This window comes from Lynx canadensis, chromosome F2, assembly GCF_007474595.2.
Source record: "Lynx canadensis isolate LIC74 chromosome F2, mLynCan4.pri.v2, whole genome shotgun sequence".
NCBI classification, from domain to species: Eukaryota; Metazoa; Chordata; class Mammalia; order Carnivora; family Felidae; genus Lynx; species Lynx canadensis.
In genome coordinates, this window is record NC_044320.2 from 37257418 (window position 1) to 37271994 (window position 14577).

At 36.1% G+C, this 14577-nt stretch overlaps 1 protein-coding gene across 1 annotated transcript in view; it reads left to right on the plus strand.

The window, feature by feature from the left end:
- The window catches only part of RGS22 (regulator of G protein signaling 22), a 144392-nt gene that overhangs the window by 103595 nt on the left and 26220 nt on the right, over positions 1-14577 (plus strand). The window contains 5 exon segments of the mRNA XM_030304390.2: positions 4309-4503; positions 7154-7246; positions 9392-9564; positions 10489-10651; positions 13038-13196. Of these exon segments, the coding sequence (XP_030160250.2) occupies positions 4309-4503; positions 7154-7246; positions 9392-9564; positions 10489-10651; positions 13038-13196 (783 nt within the window).

The following is a 14577-nucleotide window of genomic DNA, read 5'->3' on the forward strand; positions in this document are numbered from 1 at the left end:
GTTACCAAAGAGGAGGTGGGTGAGGGGATGGGTGAACTAGGTAATGAGGATTAAGGAGTGTACTTGTTGTGATGAGCACTGGGTATTGAATGGAAGTGTTGAATCACTATATTATACACCTGAAACTAATATTACACTGTATATTAAGTAACTGGAATTCAAATAAAAAGTTTAAAAAAATATTTAACTCCCAAGGTTAGAAAAAAATTATGTGTATGTAAAGCAAATTTCATTTTAAATATCATATAATCATTTGGTAAGAGTATGGTTCAAGGGGCGCCTGGGTGGCTCAGTCGGTTAAGCGTCTGACTTCAGCACAGGTCATGATCTCATGGTCCGTGGGTTCGAGCCCCATGTCGGGCTCTGTGCTGACAGCTCAGAACCTGGAGCCTGCTTCAGCTTCTGTGTCTCCCTCTCTCTCTGCTCCTCCCCAACTAGAGCTCTGTCTCTGCCTCTCAAAAAAAAAACAAACAAAAAAAACAGTATGGTTCAAACTGGACTATTCTGCCCAATGGACTACGTACCTTTGTTTTAGGGAAGGAAGTTTCCAACACATGGATCGCCTAATTAAATAGAACATCCAAATGTCTCTTCAATATGCCCCTTCTCTCACATTTCACAGCACTTAGTAATAAAAAGAAGTTCCCTGTTGCTGTTCAAGTCTTATCTTTTTTTTTTTAATTTTTTTATTTTAACGTTTATTTATTTTTGAGACAGAGAGAGACAGAGCATGAGCAGGGGAGGGGCAGAGAGAGAGAGGGAGACACAGAATCTGAAACAGGCTCCGGGCTCTGAGCTGCCAGCACAGAGCCTGACGCGGGGCTCGGACTCACGAGCTGCGAGATCATGACCTGAGCCGAAGTTGGACGCTCAACTGACTGAGCCACCCAGGCGCCCCACAAGTCTCATCTTTTAATACTTCAAAAAGTTTAAAGTCTGCTCCATCTAGTAACTTCCCCTCTCCTAAACCTCATTAATGCTGTCTAAAGATCTTTTAAGTTCTCTTTATGTTTTAGAACGTTTCAGTGCATGACTCATGAAATTTCTCTGTACATTTTTATCATATGAAGCTTTCTCAATGTCCACAGAGATAGCCCTAATAACATATATGCTACCCAATAACTTACCCAATTCCAATGTCTATCTCCATTTCTCCTAACTTAACTATGGGCTAGCCTTATGTTGGAATTCATCAGAATTTAGAACGACTTGTGCTTTAAATTTTTGAAATCTGAAAATTCCCCTTTCGGGTCATCATTTCACTTGAGGATACTAGTCTTCCATTCATCCATTTAGCAAATATTTATTGAGTGAGTGCCTTGTTATGTACTGATCTTTATAGTACTCCCTTTTAACTGCTCTCTACATGTCCTTCTCCCTTAGCTTCACTCTTTTTAGTAAGCTCTACACCCAGAGAGGGGCTTGAACTCATGACCCTGAGCCAGTCAGGCACCACATTTATTCTAGTTCTTTGAGACTCCACCCTGAATATTACATTACTATCTTGTAGTAGGCTTTGTGGTGGATCATTTCAATTGTACGTCAACCTGCCCGCTCAATTCTGACCTTTCTTTCTTAGGCCCTTTTACTATTTCCTCTGACTTTATTAATTATGTTTTACAGTCAACATTTATTGATATTTACTTACATATTTATGCAATTCTATTGTTCTCTATTCCATCCTGCTCTTACCTTTGTTTATTTTATGTGCATAGTACAGTTCTGCTGGTGATGGATTGTCTGCTTCTGTTTATTGGTTTGTGACATCTTTGTTTTCATTTTATCAGGTATTTTTGCCGGGTACAAAATTACAGGTTAGCAGTTATTTTTGCTTAGCACTTTAAAGACTCAAGGCTAGAGTCAATACCTGGTCGAGTCCTGCTCTTAGGGTGTTTTGCGACCATAGGATATTTACACGGGCTTCCCCACTGGCAGGTCCTGAACTATAATACTAGTTCCCTCAGTAATGAGAAAGTTTCAAAAACTCCAGTTATAGGTAGTTATAAAGACTTTGACTGTTAGTCTGTGTGAGATGAGAAGTTACTGAGGAGTTGAGAAGAGTGATAGGCAAAAGGACCTCTCTATTTGCTGTCATAAGAAAACACTAAGAAAGCAAAGAGGAACCTTTGAAGACCAGTTAAGAGGCTATTGCAAAAAGCAGGCAAGAGATGAAGGTGGCATATAATTTCTTATCTGGCTATTGAAATAATTTCCAAACTACCTCAAATCTTGTTCAAACTGTTCAAACTGTTTCTCTTTCCTGATGCCATAGTGATTTATTTCTAAGATTCATATCCAATAATGTCACCCCTCAGAGAGCCCTCGTTATATATCTTTAGGTAAAATTCAAATTCCCTACCAAGGGACAGAAGGTCATATCCATGCCATGGCTCCTGCCTCATTTATAGTATCCTCTCTTATTCTACCTCTTTCCATTAGCCAGTGTTATCTCCTTGGAGTCTAGAATCTCTCCATAGGTTATAAAACCTCCCTAAGCCTTAATGCCTTGGCCCAGATTTTCCTTCTTCTTAAATCATCTTTCTCATCAATTCCCTTTTCTTGCCTGATTGACTCCAACTCATCTTTAAAGATTCAGCTGAAGGATTAAGGATAAGACAAGCTTATCTTTTCTTGGAAAGGTTTCTAAACCTTTTCCTTTCCCATTCCAAGACATAAATGAGTCTTTTCTACGGATTTAGTGCAATTCAATAACATTTACGGCATCCACTCTCTGCCAAGAACAGTTTTAGGAATTGGAGAATGACAAAAGAACAAGCTATGGTATTTGCCCTCAAGGACCTCGTTCTAGAAGAGACGATACATAATACATAACTGCATTATAGTGTGGTAGGTATAGCAGTAGAAAATGATCTTGGAAGGAGGGTGTGAGTGAAGGCTTCCTGGAGGAAGAAAAATACATGTTGGTGTTTAAAGAGTAAGTCAGGGTTTATCAAGTGGACAAGGTGCGCACGGTAAGGTGAATATCCAAGATTGAAGGAACAATACATGCAATGGTGTGGAGTGGCAAAACAGCAAGGTTTAGGAAAATAACAGAAGAATTAGCATTTGAGTATGATGTTTAAAACGTGATTAATGGGATGTGAGTTTGAAAAGAGTGGACAGGCAGTCATTGATGTTCTTATTTGCAATACGTACTTCTGTGGTAGTACTTACACTGTATTTCATCTGCTGATTTTCATCTCCATGTCACCACCAGTGGGCTCCTTCAGAGCAGGTATTGGGTCTTAATCATTAATCTTTACATACATAGCACCTATACAAGTGTCTAAGATGTTAGTAGATACTCAGTAAATGCTTGTTATTAATGTGGACCCTTTAAAACTTTTAAAAGATTATTTTACGTAAGACTATTTATATTTGGTATTTGGTATGACTCTCTCTGTCTCTCTGTCTATATATCAATCTGTCTGTCTATCTATCTGATCTACTGCCTGGGTGGAATCTGGACGTTATCAGGTCCAAAAACTAAGTAAAAAATTAAATTAAGTGCAATTAATTTGACATTGTTAGTACAACTACATTTAAATCCGATATGCAGGGCATGACATATTCAGTATGTAACATTTAAAAAAATAAAATGTTAATAAATTACTTCTGAGATGTAAATAGCTGTTATTTAGAGAAAAGACAAATGAGTAGAATGGAATAGACATTTATGCTTTTTCTAGGAAGCTAGAAATTCCATGTGTATCTTTCCATTGACTCTTACTTCCTTCTTGTATCTCTTCCACAGCATTCTGCACCAAATGGAGATATTTTTACAGCAGAAAGGGGTAATTAGCAACAGTCTTAAGAAGTCTGCAACTCAGTTGGGTAGGGCAGGTAGTTTGTTGGGTCCCTATACTAGGAGACCAATAGCCAGTTTTTCAGTCCTTGTTTCTTGCCTCGTGTGTCCAAAAGGGCATTCCAAAACATTTTGGAAAGTAGCCCTAATGTGTTAGAAATATTGTGAACATAAGGGAAAAAGGAAGCATATAACCTGGAATCAATTATAATAATACAAAGTAGGAATCTGATAAAAAAATATTAAATATCCAAATGATATACTCTTGTGTAAGATCCATGGCAAATTGATTAATTACCATTGAAGAAATAGGAAAAGGAAAGAGAAGCCTTTTGAATAAACAGATTGCTTTGACTTAAGTAGTTTTATGCATCTTTTCAAGAAAAAAAAATCACTTGAGCTTGTATCTCTTCTCTTACCTTTTTAAAATGCCTTTGCTGAGGAACCTGCTAACCATTATGGTTTCTCCCAACAACCTCTCATTTCTCCCCCTTCTCCCTTAGTATCTTTTTGCCACATACATTGCTCCTTCGGCCACTCTTGACATTGGACTCCAACAGGAAAAGAAAAAAGAAATTTATATGAGAATACAGCCACCATTTGAAGACCTTTTTGACACAGCAGAAGAATATATCCTTCTCCTCCTTCTTGAGCCCTGGACACAGATGGTAAAATTAGACCAAGTTGCTCTTAGAAAGGTATTGTGGCACTAAGAAACGGTGTGTGAACCGTTCATTTACTACAAAACTGATGATAAGCAGCATTATTAATTCACAAGAGAAAAACTGAAAAATGTCTTACATGGGCCAGGGACTCAGAGTTAAAATTTGGCAGTTTCAATATTAGAGCTGGGAAAGTATTTATTAACTTTATTTTTTGCCAGTTTCTCTATTGTGTCCTAACGAAAGACTAAAATCTTTGTCATTTTTTAGTTCTCCGTACAAATATGTCGACAGAGAGAAATCTGAGTTTTGGTTTCCTGCGAACCAACAAAATATGCCATGATAACGTTATTGGTTTTGTCCTTTCTTGCCATTTCTCTGCAGTGGCCTTAATTTTGATTAATGGAAAAAAACCCTTTAATTTTATACTGGATGAGTTATAGTAAATATTGCACCCATGGAAAATAGAAATGTTTCATATGTACTGTGGAAAACACATTTTCTAACTTCAGTGTTGCTATTTTAAGATGCCCCTAGATGTTCATCAGGTCAGACTGCTTGATTAGATAAAAATGTCAACACATCTTTTTCAATTCCAGCAGAGGTCATTTTAAATCTCAGTGCCTGAATATTTTCACCATTCTTATTGATGGGTGGAAGACATTTCTTTAAATATTTATTTTAAATCACAGATTACAACCATTCATGGGTATCTTTTATATTAAGTTGTGCATGTACCCTGTACATGAGGTCATTTCTAGTAGAACTCTGCTGCCCTCGTATTGCTATTCTTTGTTCATGTCTCAACAACTTTTTAGTCATATCTTCTACCAGAAAGAATAGGTTAGATAAATTAAGATAAAATTAATACCCAAACACCTCAGATAGAATTACCTTACTGGATTTGATTAAACAGTTCTATGGCTTACTAAATTCAATGACCAAAATAATTAAATTTTCATTCCTGATTTCTCTTTGCCCTGAAAACTTAGTGTTACATCTTTTCTACTACAAAATACATCTGTTATATTAGAAAAATTAGGGTATCATATGAAATTTAAAAAAATGATCTCCTGTCATTTTTATTTAAAAAATTTTTTTTAAGTTTATTTATTTTGAGAGGAGAGAGAGAGAGCAAGAGAGCGAGCATACAAGCGGGGTAGGGGCAGAGAGAAGGAGAGACAGAATCCCAAGCAGGCTCCGTACCATCAGTGCAGAGCCTGATGTGGGACTCAAACTCACAAACTGTGAGGTCATGACCTGAGCTGAGATTAAGAGTAAGACACTTGGGGCGCCTGGGAGGCTCAGTCAGTTGGGCAACCAACTTCACTCAAGTCCTGATCTCACAAATTGTGAGTTCGAGCCTTGCGTTGGGCTCTGTGCTGACAGCTCAGAGCCTGGAGCCTGCTTCAGATTCTCTGTCTCCCTCTCTCTCTGCCCCTCCCCCACTCACGTTCTATCTCTCTCTTTCAAGAGTAAATAAACATTAAAAAAATTTAAAACATTTTTGAAAAGAAAAAAAAGAGTCACACACTTAACTGACTGTACCACCCAGGTGCCCCTCCAGTCATTATTTTAAATATAGTGTATGGTGTAAAGGAAAATGGACCTGAGATAAGTCCTGAGATGTTAAAAAAAAAAAAAAAAGATTTGGCATTAAAACTAACTTTGCTAAATCAAAAAGGTTTGGCATTGGTAATGATTCTTACAAAATGTGTGGGACAAACCGTACACTTGTTTTTTTAAGTTTATTTAGAGAGAGAGAGAGAGAGAGAGAGAGAGAGAAAGCACGAGTCAGGGAGGGGTAGAGAGGGAGAGAGAGAGAATCCCAAGCAGGCTCTGCACTGTCAGCACAGAGCCCCATGTGGGGCATGAATCCACACACACCGTGAGATCATGACCTGAACCGAAGTCAGACACTTAACCAACTGAGCCACCCAGGCACCCCTATACACTCTTTTTAATAAGAAATTACAAATGCCCTTAAATGCAGCCCAGAGAATGTTTGTAAAAGTCCACGTGACTGGATTGTGTAGGCTGTTTCCCAAAAAGGATAATCAAAGAGGCTACCAAAACTAGCTATTAAATGTAGAAAATTCTCACTCCGCCAAACTGCTTTTTCCCTGGAAGAGAGAAATGGAGAATGAGCTTGTTCTTCTGACGATAAAACAGTGCAATGCACACTCTGTAGCATGAGACCTACTGTGAGTTTAATTTGATAAATGACTCTCCTCCTCTCTTGCTACCGTTAACAGAACCTTAGCTTGCAGATGAATAATGATGGAGTCTGGTCATTTCTTGTTCTACTGTGGATTATTTGGTCTCTAAAACTAGCAGTGCCTGCTTTCATGACTATTATCCTATTATAATGAATAGAAAATGGAAATGTGACCCAAAATGTGTGCAGTGTTTGTTAGTTCACGTAGGGTGACCAGAAAGGAGGCATGATCTCTGATGTCACTATATCATTACATAGAAATATTTTATCTCATGCATGCGAAGTCTGAATATGCTGTAGCTAATATTTTTATGTTGGTTTTCCTGCTTTTGCCTCCAAACTAATTTACTTTATTGGCAAGTGTCTTCGTTTTTTAGCCCGCTGTTACTGGCAAATTGTGCATTCTTTCCGCACTTTTTCATAATGCACATTCTCTTGATGTTATGAGCTTTATTATTGTTTTATTAGGTGGAGCTGGTGGAAGAAACTAGACAGCTAGACTCCACATACTTCAGAAAGCTACAGGCTTTGCATAAAGAGACATTTTCCAAGAAAGCTGAGGTAAGACAGCTCTCTACTTAGAAAAAACAAACTTTTTATCCTGGAGAGGATTACCACTGTGTATATTGGCAGGGGGAGGGGGATAATATATTGAGGAGATCATGTACTGATCAAGTAAGGGATAGGCAGTTCCATTTTTCTGCTACTTCTTGGCCTAGCATGCTGCATTTGACAGGTGTCACTTTTTATTGACACATTTAACAACAAAGCCAAAAGACAAAGCAGATGCCTGCCTTAGTTAAGAGCCTTCAAACCACATTATTCCTTTGAGCATCTCTGATTGCTTTCTGTATAGCAGCAGCTCTATTTGTCAATTCAAAAAAAGAGTTAAATTGAGTTTTCTAAACAGAAAAGGACCTTTTGTGTGACAGCAATAGGCAAAATAATAAAGGAAAAAATATGGAAAGGATTTGGGGGCATCAGGAAAAAGATCATCAGACTGACTAGGATATTAAAGTGTTATTTTGATTTATAAATTTGCAACTTTTGGATTACCTACATAATCCTTTCAGATCCTGAAAGTCGTAAAATTAAATGTGTGTATCTACATAAAGGTGACAGTTATATTTATTGATGTGAAAAATGCCTAGGGCACATTATTATATAAAAATATAAGGAAAAAAACCACTGGTATCATATAATCCTATTTATGTAAAATATATTTTCTCATGTATACATATATACGAAGAGAGGTATCTGGAAATATCTGAGACATCACCAAAATATTACAGATGGTTAGCTCTGAACAGTAAAGTTTCAGGTGATATTTTAACTTTCTCCCTTGTACCTGTCTGCAGTTTTTACTGCTTTACAATAAAATTTTACACAAATAATAAAGTGGACTTTTAAATGTGACCTTTATGATAGTTGCCTTTTTAACACATAAATTCTTTATTTGAGAAACTACGAATTCATATCTTGGAGAGGCTACGTAAAAATCCAAAAAGACAACACATTTTGTTATTATTTTAAAGTTTATGAATGAAAAAGTTCATGAGGTTGTATTTTAAGTTTGTATTTTAAACTTTGTGAATTGAAACGTAGCATTTTCATTGTATTTTAAGTTGCATTTTAAACTTTATGAACTAAAATGTATAATACTTCCCATAATCCTTCTCTTCATTGGTAATTGACTTTTTAAATATCGGTAGTTTCTCTAATGGTCTGATGCTTTTCAAAAATAAACAGAGGGGTAAATGAATTATATAAGGAGAGGAAAGGTTTTTTTTTTTTTTTTTTTTTTGAAAGGTTTTTGAAATAATAAGCTTCTCTAGCTCTTTGCCCTTATATAGAGCTTATAAATTGCAAAACATAAGGTTTTAGAAATGCCTAATAATTAACTTTTATATGAAAAGGTTACATTTAAAGAACATACTATTGGGGCACCTGGGTGGCTCAGTCGGTTAAGCGTCTGACTTCAGCCCAGGTCATGATTCTGCACTTCGTTGGTTCAATCCCTGTGTCAGGCTCTGTGCTTACAGCTCAGAGCCTGGAGCCTGCTTCAGATTCTGTATCTCTCTCTCTCCTTGCCCCTCCCCTGCTTGCACTGTGTCTCTCTGTCTCCCGAAAATAAATAAATATTTAAAATTTTAAAGAATGTACTATTAGAAAAATATTTTGCATTACTCTGTAACTTTCAAAATTGTTATAAATAAAAGAACACTTTATGTTCATAATGCATTGTTAAGAAAAAGAACCAAGTTGCAAAACTATACATACTTGTTTAGTCCTGTCTTCATTTTTAATAAACCACATGTGTATGCAAAGAAGACTAGAAGATTTGTATTTACAAATGTTAACGATTGTTATCTCTGAATGGTAGTATTATATATGCTTTTTGTTTTCTTATTACAAATGATGTATTACTCTTACACCAACAAAAATAAAAAAATTAACATTTTATAAGCAAATATATAGTAAATGTTTTCTAAATGTTCCTGAAAAGAAGAGAATGGAAGAGAAAGGAACAGGATAGAATTTGATGGGAGTTACAGCCAGATTCTAGATTCTTTATCTAGTTTTACTATTGAATTGTTAGATGGTGTTGACCTAATAGTTCATTTTTATTTCAGTTTCTCTTTTTAAATTTGGAAAATAATTTGTTGTATTTAGGAGATTTTTTAATGAAAAGTGTTATTTCACTAGGACACTACTTGTGAAGTTGGAACTGGTATTTCACCGCTTCCTGATGTGTGTAAAAAAACAGAATACTGGAATAATGTTCCTGAAGAATATAGGCACTTCAGTTTTAATGATCTGCTTAACAACAAACTGGAGTTTGAACATTTCCGTCAGTTTCTTGAGGCTCATTCTTCAAGGTAAGGAAAATAACCATTTAGAAATGTATTTCTCTCTTAAAACACTGTTTTTCTAAGCAACTTACTTTGATTCAACATATAAAAGTGATTTGGTGCTAGATTTCATCCATGACAGTCGTAATGGCATACCTATCTGAAATCTGTATCGGTAACTTTTTATTGGGGAGTGCATTTTGATAATAGCAACCTCCCAAATATTATTTTAAGATTTTGTTAATAGTTTTAACTTTGGATAAATTAAGACACCACTATGTTTAATTCTGTCACTTTTCTACTGTTTCTTTCTTTTGCATTTTTCTAGACAGGTGCTTTAACTAGTATTTCTGAAAAAGTGTCTCTTTCATATTTTCATATTTTTCTAAGCTACTGAAATTACTGTAAAACTTTGTAATTTTATTGGTTGATACATAAACATTGTAGTTTTGCACAAAATCTTGGAAACTTATGACATATTTATCTACTATAAACTGAAATATTCATCATACATTTTTCCAGTAATTTTCTCCCAAGTTAAGAGAAAGTGTTTACACCTGGGAGCCAAATTTCACATATATAGTTTCCCTTCTTAATGATGAGAATTGTTCTAAATTTAGCATGTTGCCAAATAGACACACATTGGGTGGAGATTTTCTTAGGTTAGATATCAACAATACTGGTCCATCAGTAATGGAGGAACTCTGAGACCCTACCCATAACGATGGTAGATGATTTTCTGATCCCAGTACGCCTGTGTTCATTCATATATTTAGCTAGGATGAGACACGATAACACTGAACTCATTAGTTTCATGATCTACTTGGCTCTGCTAACTAGTCAAGACAATCACATTCTAAGTTCTGTCAAAACAAAAACTTGTTTGGTGGTCAGTAAAATTGAGAGGAAAAATAAAAGAAGGGCTGTGCTTTGGTTTTGTTTTCATTTTAGTGTGGACCTTATGTGCTGGACAGACATTGAGCAGTTCCGAAGAATAATTTACAGAGACCGAAAGCAAAGGGAAGCAAAATCTATATATATTAAAGACAAATACCTTAATAAAAAATATTTCTTTGGCCCCCAAAGTCCAGCTTCTCTGTATCAGCAAGACCAGGTATCAAGATGTAAACATATTTCTTTGTTGAAGTATGAAAACCAATGATTTATTTCTTTTTGCCAACAACCTAAAATTCATCATTTTTGTCTTTTGTTTTTATGATTTATATGTTAGACAGTTTGGATATCTTACTTTTTAAGTTATTTATAATTATCTAAAAATTAAATGCCTTTAAAATTCACTCAAGCATTATATGCTGTAAAAAGTGTGTTATTTTAAAAAGTAATTATAGAATAAAAATAACTTATTCATCCACTCATCCATTCATTCAGATATGAGTGCCTATGATATATGGTGTCATTATTTACTATATTATTATTGTAATCCTTGCTACATGTCATTAGCATACTATATGGTAAAATGTCAGATTGGGATTCAGCAGTGGCACTGAGTATCCATGAAATGTGGCTCAAGTTTTATGCTTTTGAAATGTAAAGAATTAAGTGTTACAATTAATTTGAAGTTTGGTACTACGTTACTACCTAGAGATCAAATGTATAGCATTTGATATCTTTATTTTGGTAATTTAAAAGGATGCATATCCTAATGGTGTATATTTATGAAATACAAATCTCAGATTAATGCTAAATTCAGTAAATGTCAGAAAAATTCAGAAGTGTTCATGGTAGGGCATACCAGATTAAAAAGCTATATCCTAAGGGGCGGGGGGGGTGGGTGGTGGTGGGGGGAAATAAGCAAACGTTTTGGGGAATAAGGGGAGAAGGCAATCTGAAATTAATCAACCTTGACAAAAATGCCTTGCCATTAGTTCCCTGAGATACAAGTCTGGGATACGTTAGCAAAAGTAGCTCGGTATCTCAAGCACAAGTATGAAATAAACACATGGAGGCATTTCTTTTCTGTTTGGCTTGTGCTACATTGTGTGAAGTTTCGTGGTATCTGATGCTACTGTGTGAACCCTCCGTAGGATAAGATGCTGAGCATTTAAAATTCAGTGGAGAAGTTATCCATTGCCATCATAGCAAATGACTGTGTTGACTACAGAAGAGTTTCCCCAGTGACCTTTCTTCCTCATCTTTGGCTTTACTTTTATTTTTATTTACTTATTTTCTACTTAAGGATATCCACATCACATTACATTCTGCGTAGGTCTTGCCAGTCCTAATTTCGCCTGGGTGGCCAAGTTTGCTCTTTGATTAGCAAAGTAGTCTTTTCTCTTTTTCTTTTTTCTTCCCTTTTTTTTTTTTTTTAAATTGTTTTTTTCAACGTTTATTTATTTTTTGGGGACAGAGAGAGACAGAGCATAAACGGGGGAGGGGCAGAGAGAGAGGGAGACACAGAATCGGAAACAGGCTCCAGGCTCTGAGCCATCAGCCCAGAGCCTGACGCGGGGCTCGAACTCCCGGACCGCGAGATCGTGACCTGGCTGAAGTCAGACGCTTAACCGACTGCGCCACCCAGGCGCCCCGCTTTTTTCTTCCTTTTTTATATAGAATCATTATTACTAAAAGATGTCCAAGAGGGTTTCTCTTTTGTTTTTATGTTAAAAATTATTTTTATTGGTAGGATTTGATGGGTTTTATTAATCGAAAGGGAACTAAGAAGAAGGTGATTTTTCCATTGAGGGGTCCAGAAGGTTTGAGGGCTGTGTACACAGAAACAGGTAGAAAAAAGAATGATTTATAGCAGAAAATGGCCATTCGTAGCTTGTTGAAACCATACTTATGCAGAAGGAAGATTTGGGCCACAAAGAAATTGTGTTTTGTAATAGGTGCTACCTGTGCAGGTCAGAAACTCTTGTCTGTATAACCTGGTCTTTCTCTCCTTCCTGCTGCCTCTGTATTCCTCTTCGAAGTTGTTGGGGACAGCCCTGCATTGCTACCACCACCATCTCCAATCCAACGTTTGTTTGTACATGTTGATAATATCTGAGCCAAGGTTGTCTCCTAACTAATTCATGCCCCATTTTCTTCATGCACGAAAGAGAATGTTTTCTCAAATTAGTCAATTTGACCAGATTTACAGATTCATAGATTATTAGACCTGGAAGAGCACTTATAAAACTCATTGACTAATAAATACCCTCATTTCACCTTTGAAGATACTGAGGCCATGGAGAAAACGTGGCATTGCTTGTGGTCATACAGGATAAAAATCCCACTCCTGTGTCTCTGAAATATATCGTGAACAAAATCAGACATCTAAAAGAACTGTCACACAAACCACAATTTTCTGTTTGATGTTAGGGGAGTTGTCAGTCTTTACTGTACCTGGTATAGCCAGGAGATAACTTACGGAAAATGAAAATGGTGCTTCGGCTGCTCGGCAGCTGGTTTGGGGGTGGATGGATAAATTAATGACTATTAGTATTTCTTCACTAAAACAGAAGTTTGCAGTTTCTGTTTCATTTTTATCTTCCTAGATAATGAATTTAAGTGGTGGCTGGGGAAAGATGCTCCATGAGCAGCTTGATGCACCTGTTCTAATTGAAATTCAGAAGCATGTCCTAAATAAGCTAGAAAATGTGTGGTTGCCATTATTTCTTGCAAGTGAACAGTTTGCAGCACGTCAGAAGATAAAGGTATATCAGTGAGTGTAATCTTTGGGTAGTAATTAACAGTACCTCTAAAAACATCAAATGTGTATACCTGTCAACTTAGCCATTGTACTTCAATGGCTTAGTGGTTAAGAGCATAGAGTCGGCCTTCCTAAGTTTTCGCCTCAACCCTATGACATGTTCATTGTACAACTTTAAGGTTTGCTTTTTTAAGTATGTTTTTTCTATTCTATTCTATTCTATTCTATTCTATTCTATTCTCTCCTATTCTAATTTTAAGTAATCTCTACACCCAGGTTGGGGCTCGAACTCACGACCATCAGATCAAGAATCCCATCCATGCTGTACTGACTAGGTCAGCCAGGCGCCCCTACAACTTTAACTTTTATAATCTTAGTTTTCTCATGTGAAAGATAATTAGGGTTAATGAGAGTAATTGCTTCATGAGATAGTTGTGAAGATGAAATAATTATGTTTAGTTTCTTAGCATGGTACCTGGCACACAGCAAATACTCAGATATTACTTATTAATATAGTTATTTTATATTATTATTATTATTATTATTATTATGTCCTCATATAAATGGGCAAGGATATGCAAGGGGGGAATAAATAAATAAATTATGATAATTCTGTACTATGCAGATTTCTATATAAAATGGGAGTATAAAAATGAGATTTCCACATGTACTGATATGATAGATGTTATTTACTAAGTGAAATAAGATGCAGAACAGAACATAGAAGATGATCCATTACATCTACTTATATCTCTGTGTCTATTTATGTATTCCCTTTTCTTTCTTTTTATTTATCTATCTGCCTACCTATCTACCTATATTTGTGTTTATGGAAAAAGATCTAAAAGGATCTGCCTTCTGGGAATGGGTTTGGGGAGGAAGAAGGTTTTTACTTCTTACTTTGTAAAGTGGGATGTTTTTTGTTTTTGCTTTATTTTTACTTTATAAAAAGCACATGTTACTTTGATTATTTAAATTGTCATCACACCTAAAACAGGCAACCCTGATCTTTATAAATTAACACAGGGGCAGAGCATATAATTTTGGACTATAGTATGCAAATCGCATACCATTAGTATTGATCAGGAGGAATCTTAAAAAACTGCCCTTGCGATGCCTGGGTGGCTCAGTCGGTTGAGCATTCGACTCTTGGTGTCAGCTCAGGTCATGATCTTGTGGTCGTGGGATCCAGCCCCATGTGGGGCTCCATGCTGAACATGGAGCCTACTTGTGATTCTCTCTCTCCATCTCTCTTTCTCTCATCTGTCTCCCCCGCTCTCGAAATAAATAAGTAAACATTAAAAAAAAAAAAACTGCCTTCTATATTCAGTTTTTCAAACACGTTGAGCCTTACTTATCGGGAAATACCCTCAGTCTTCTGAGCA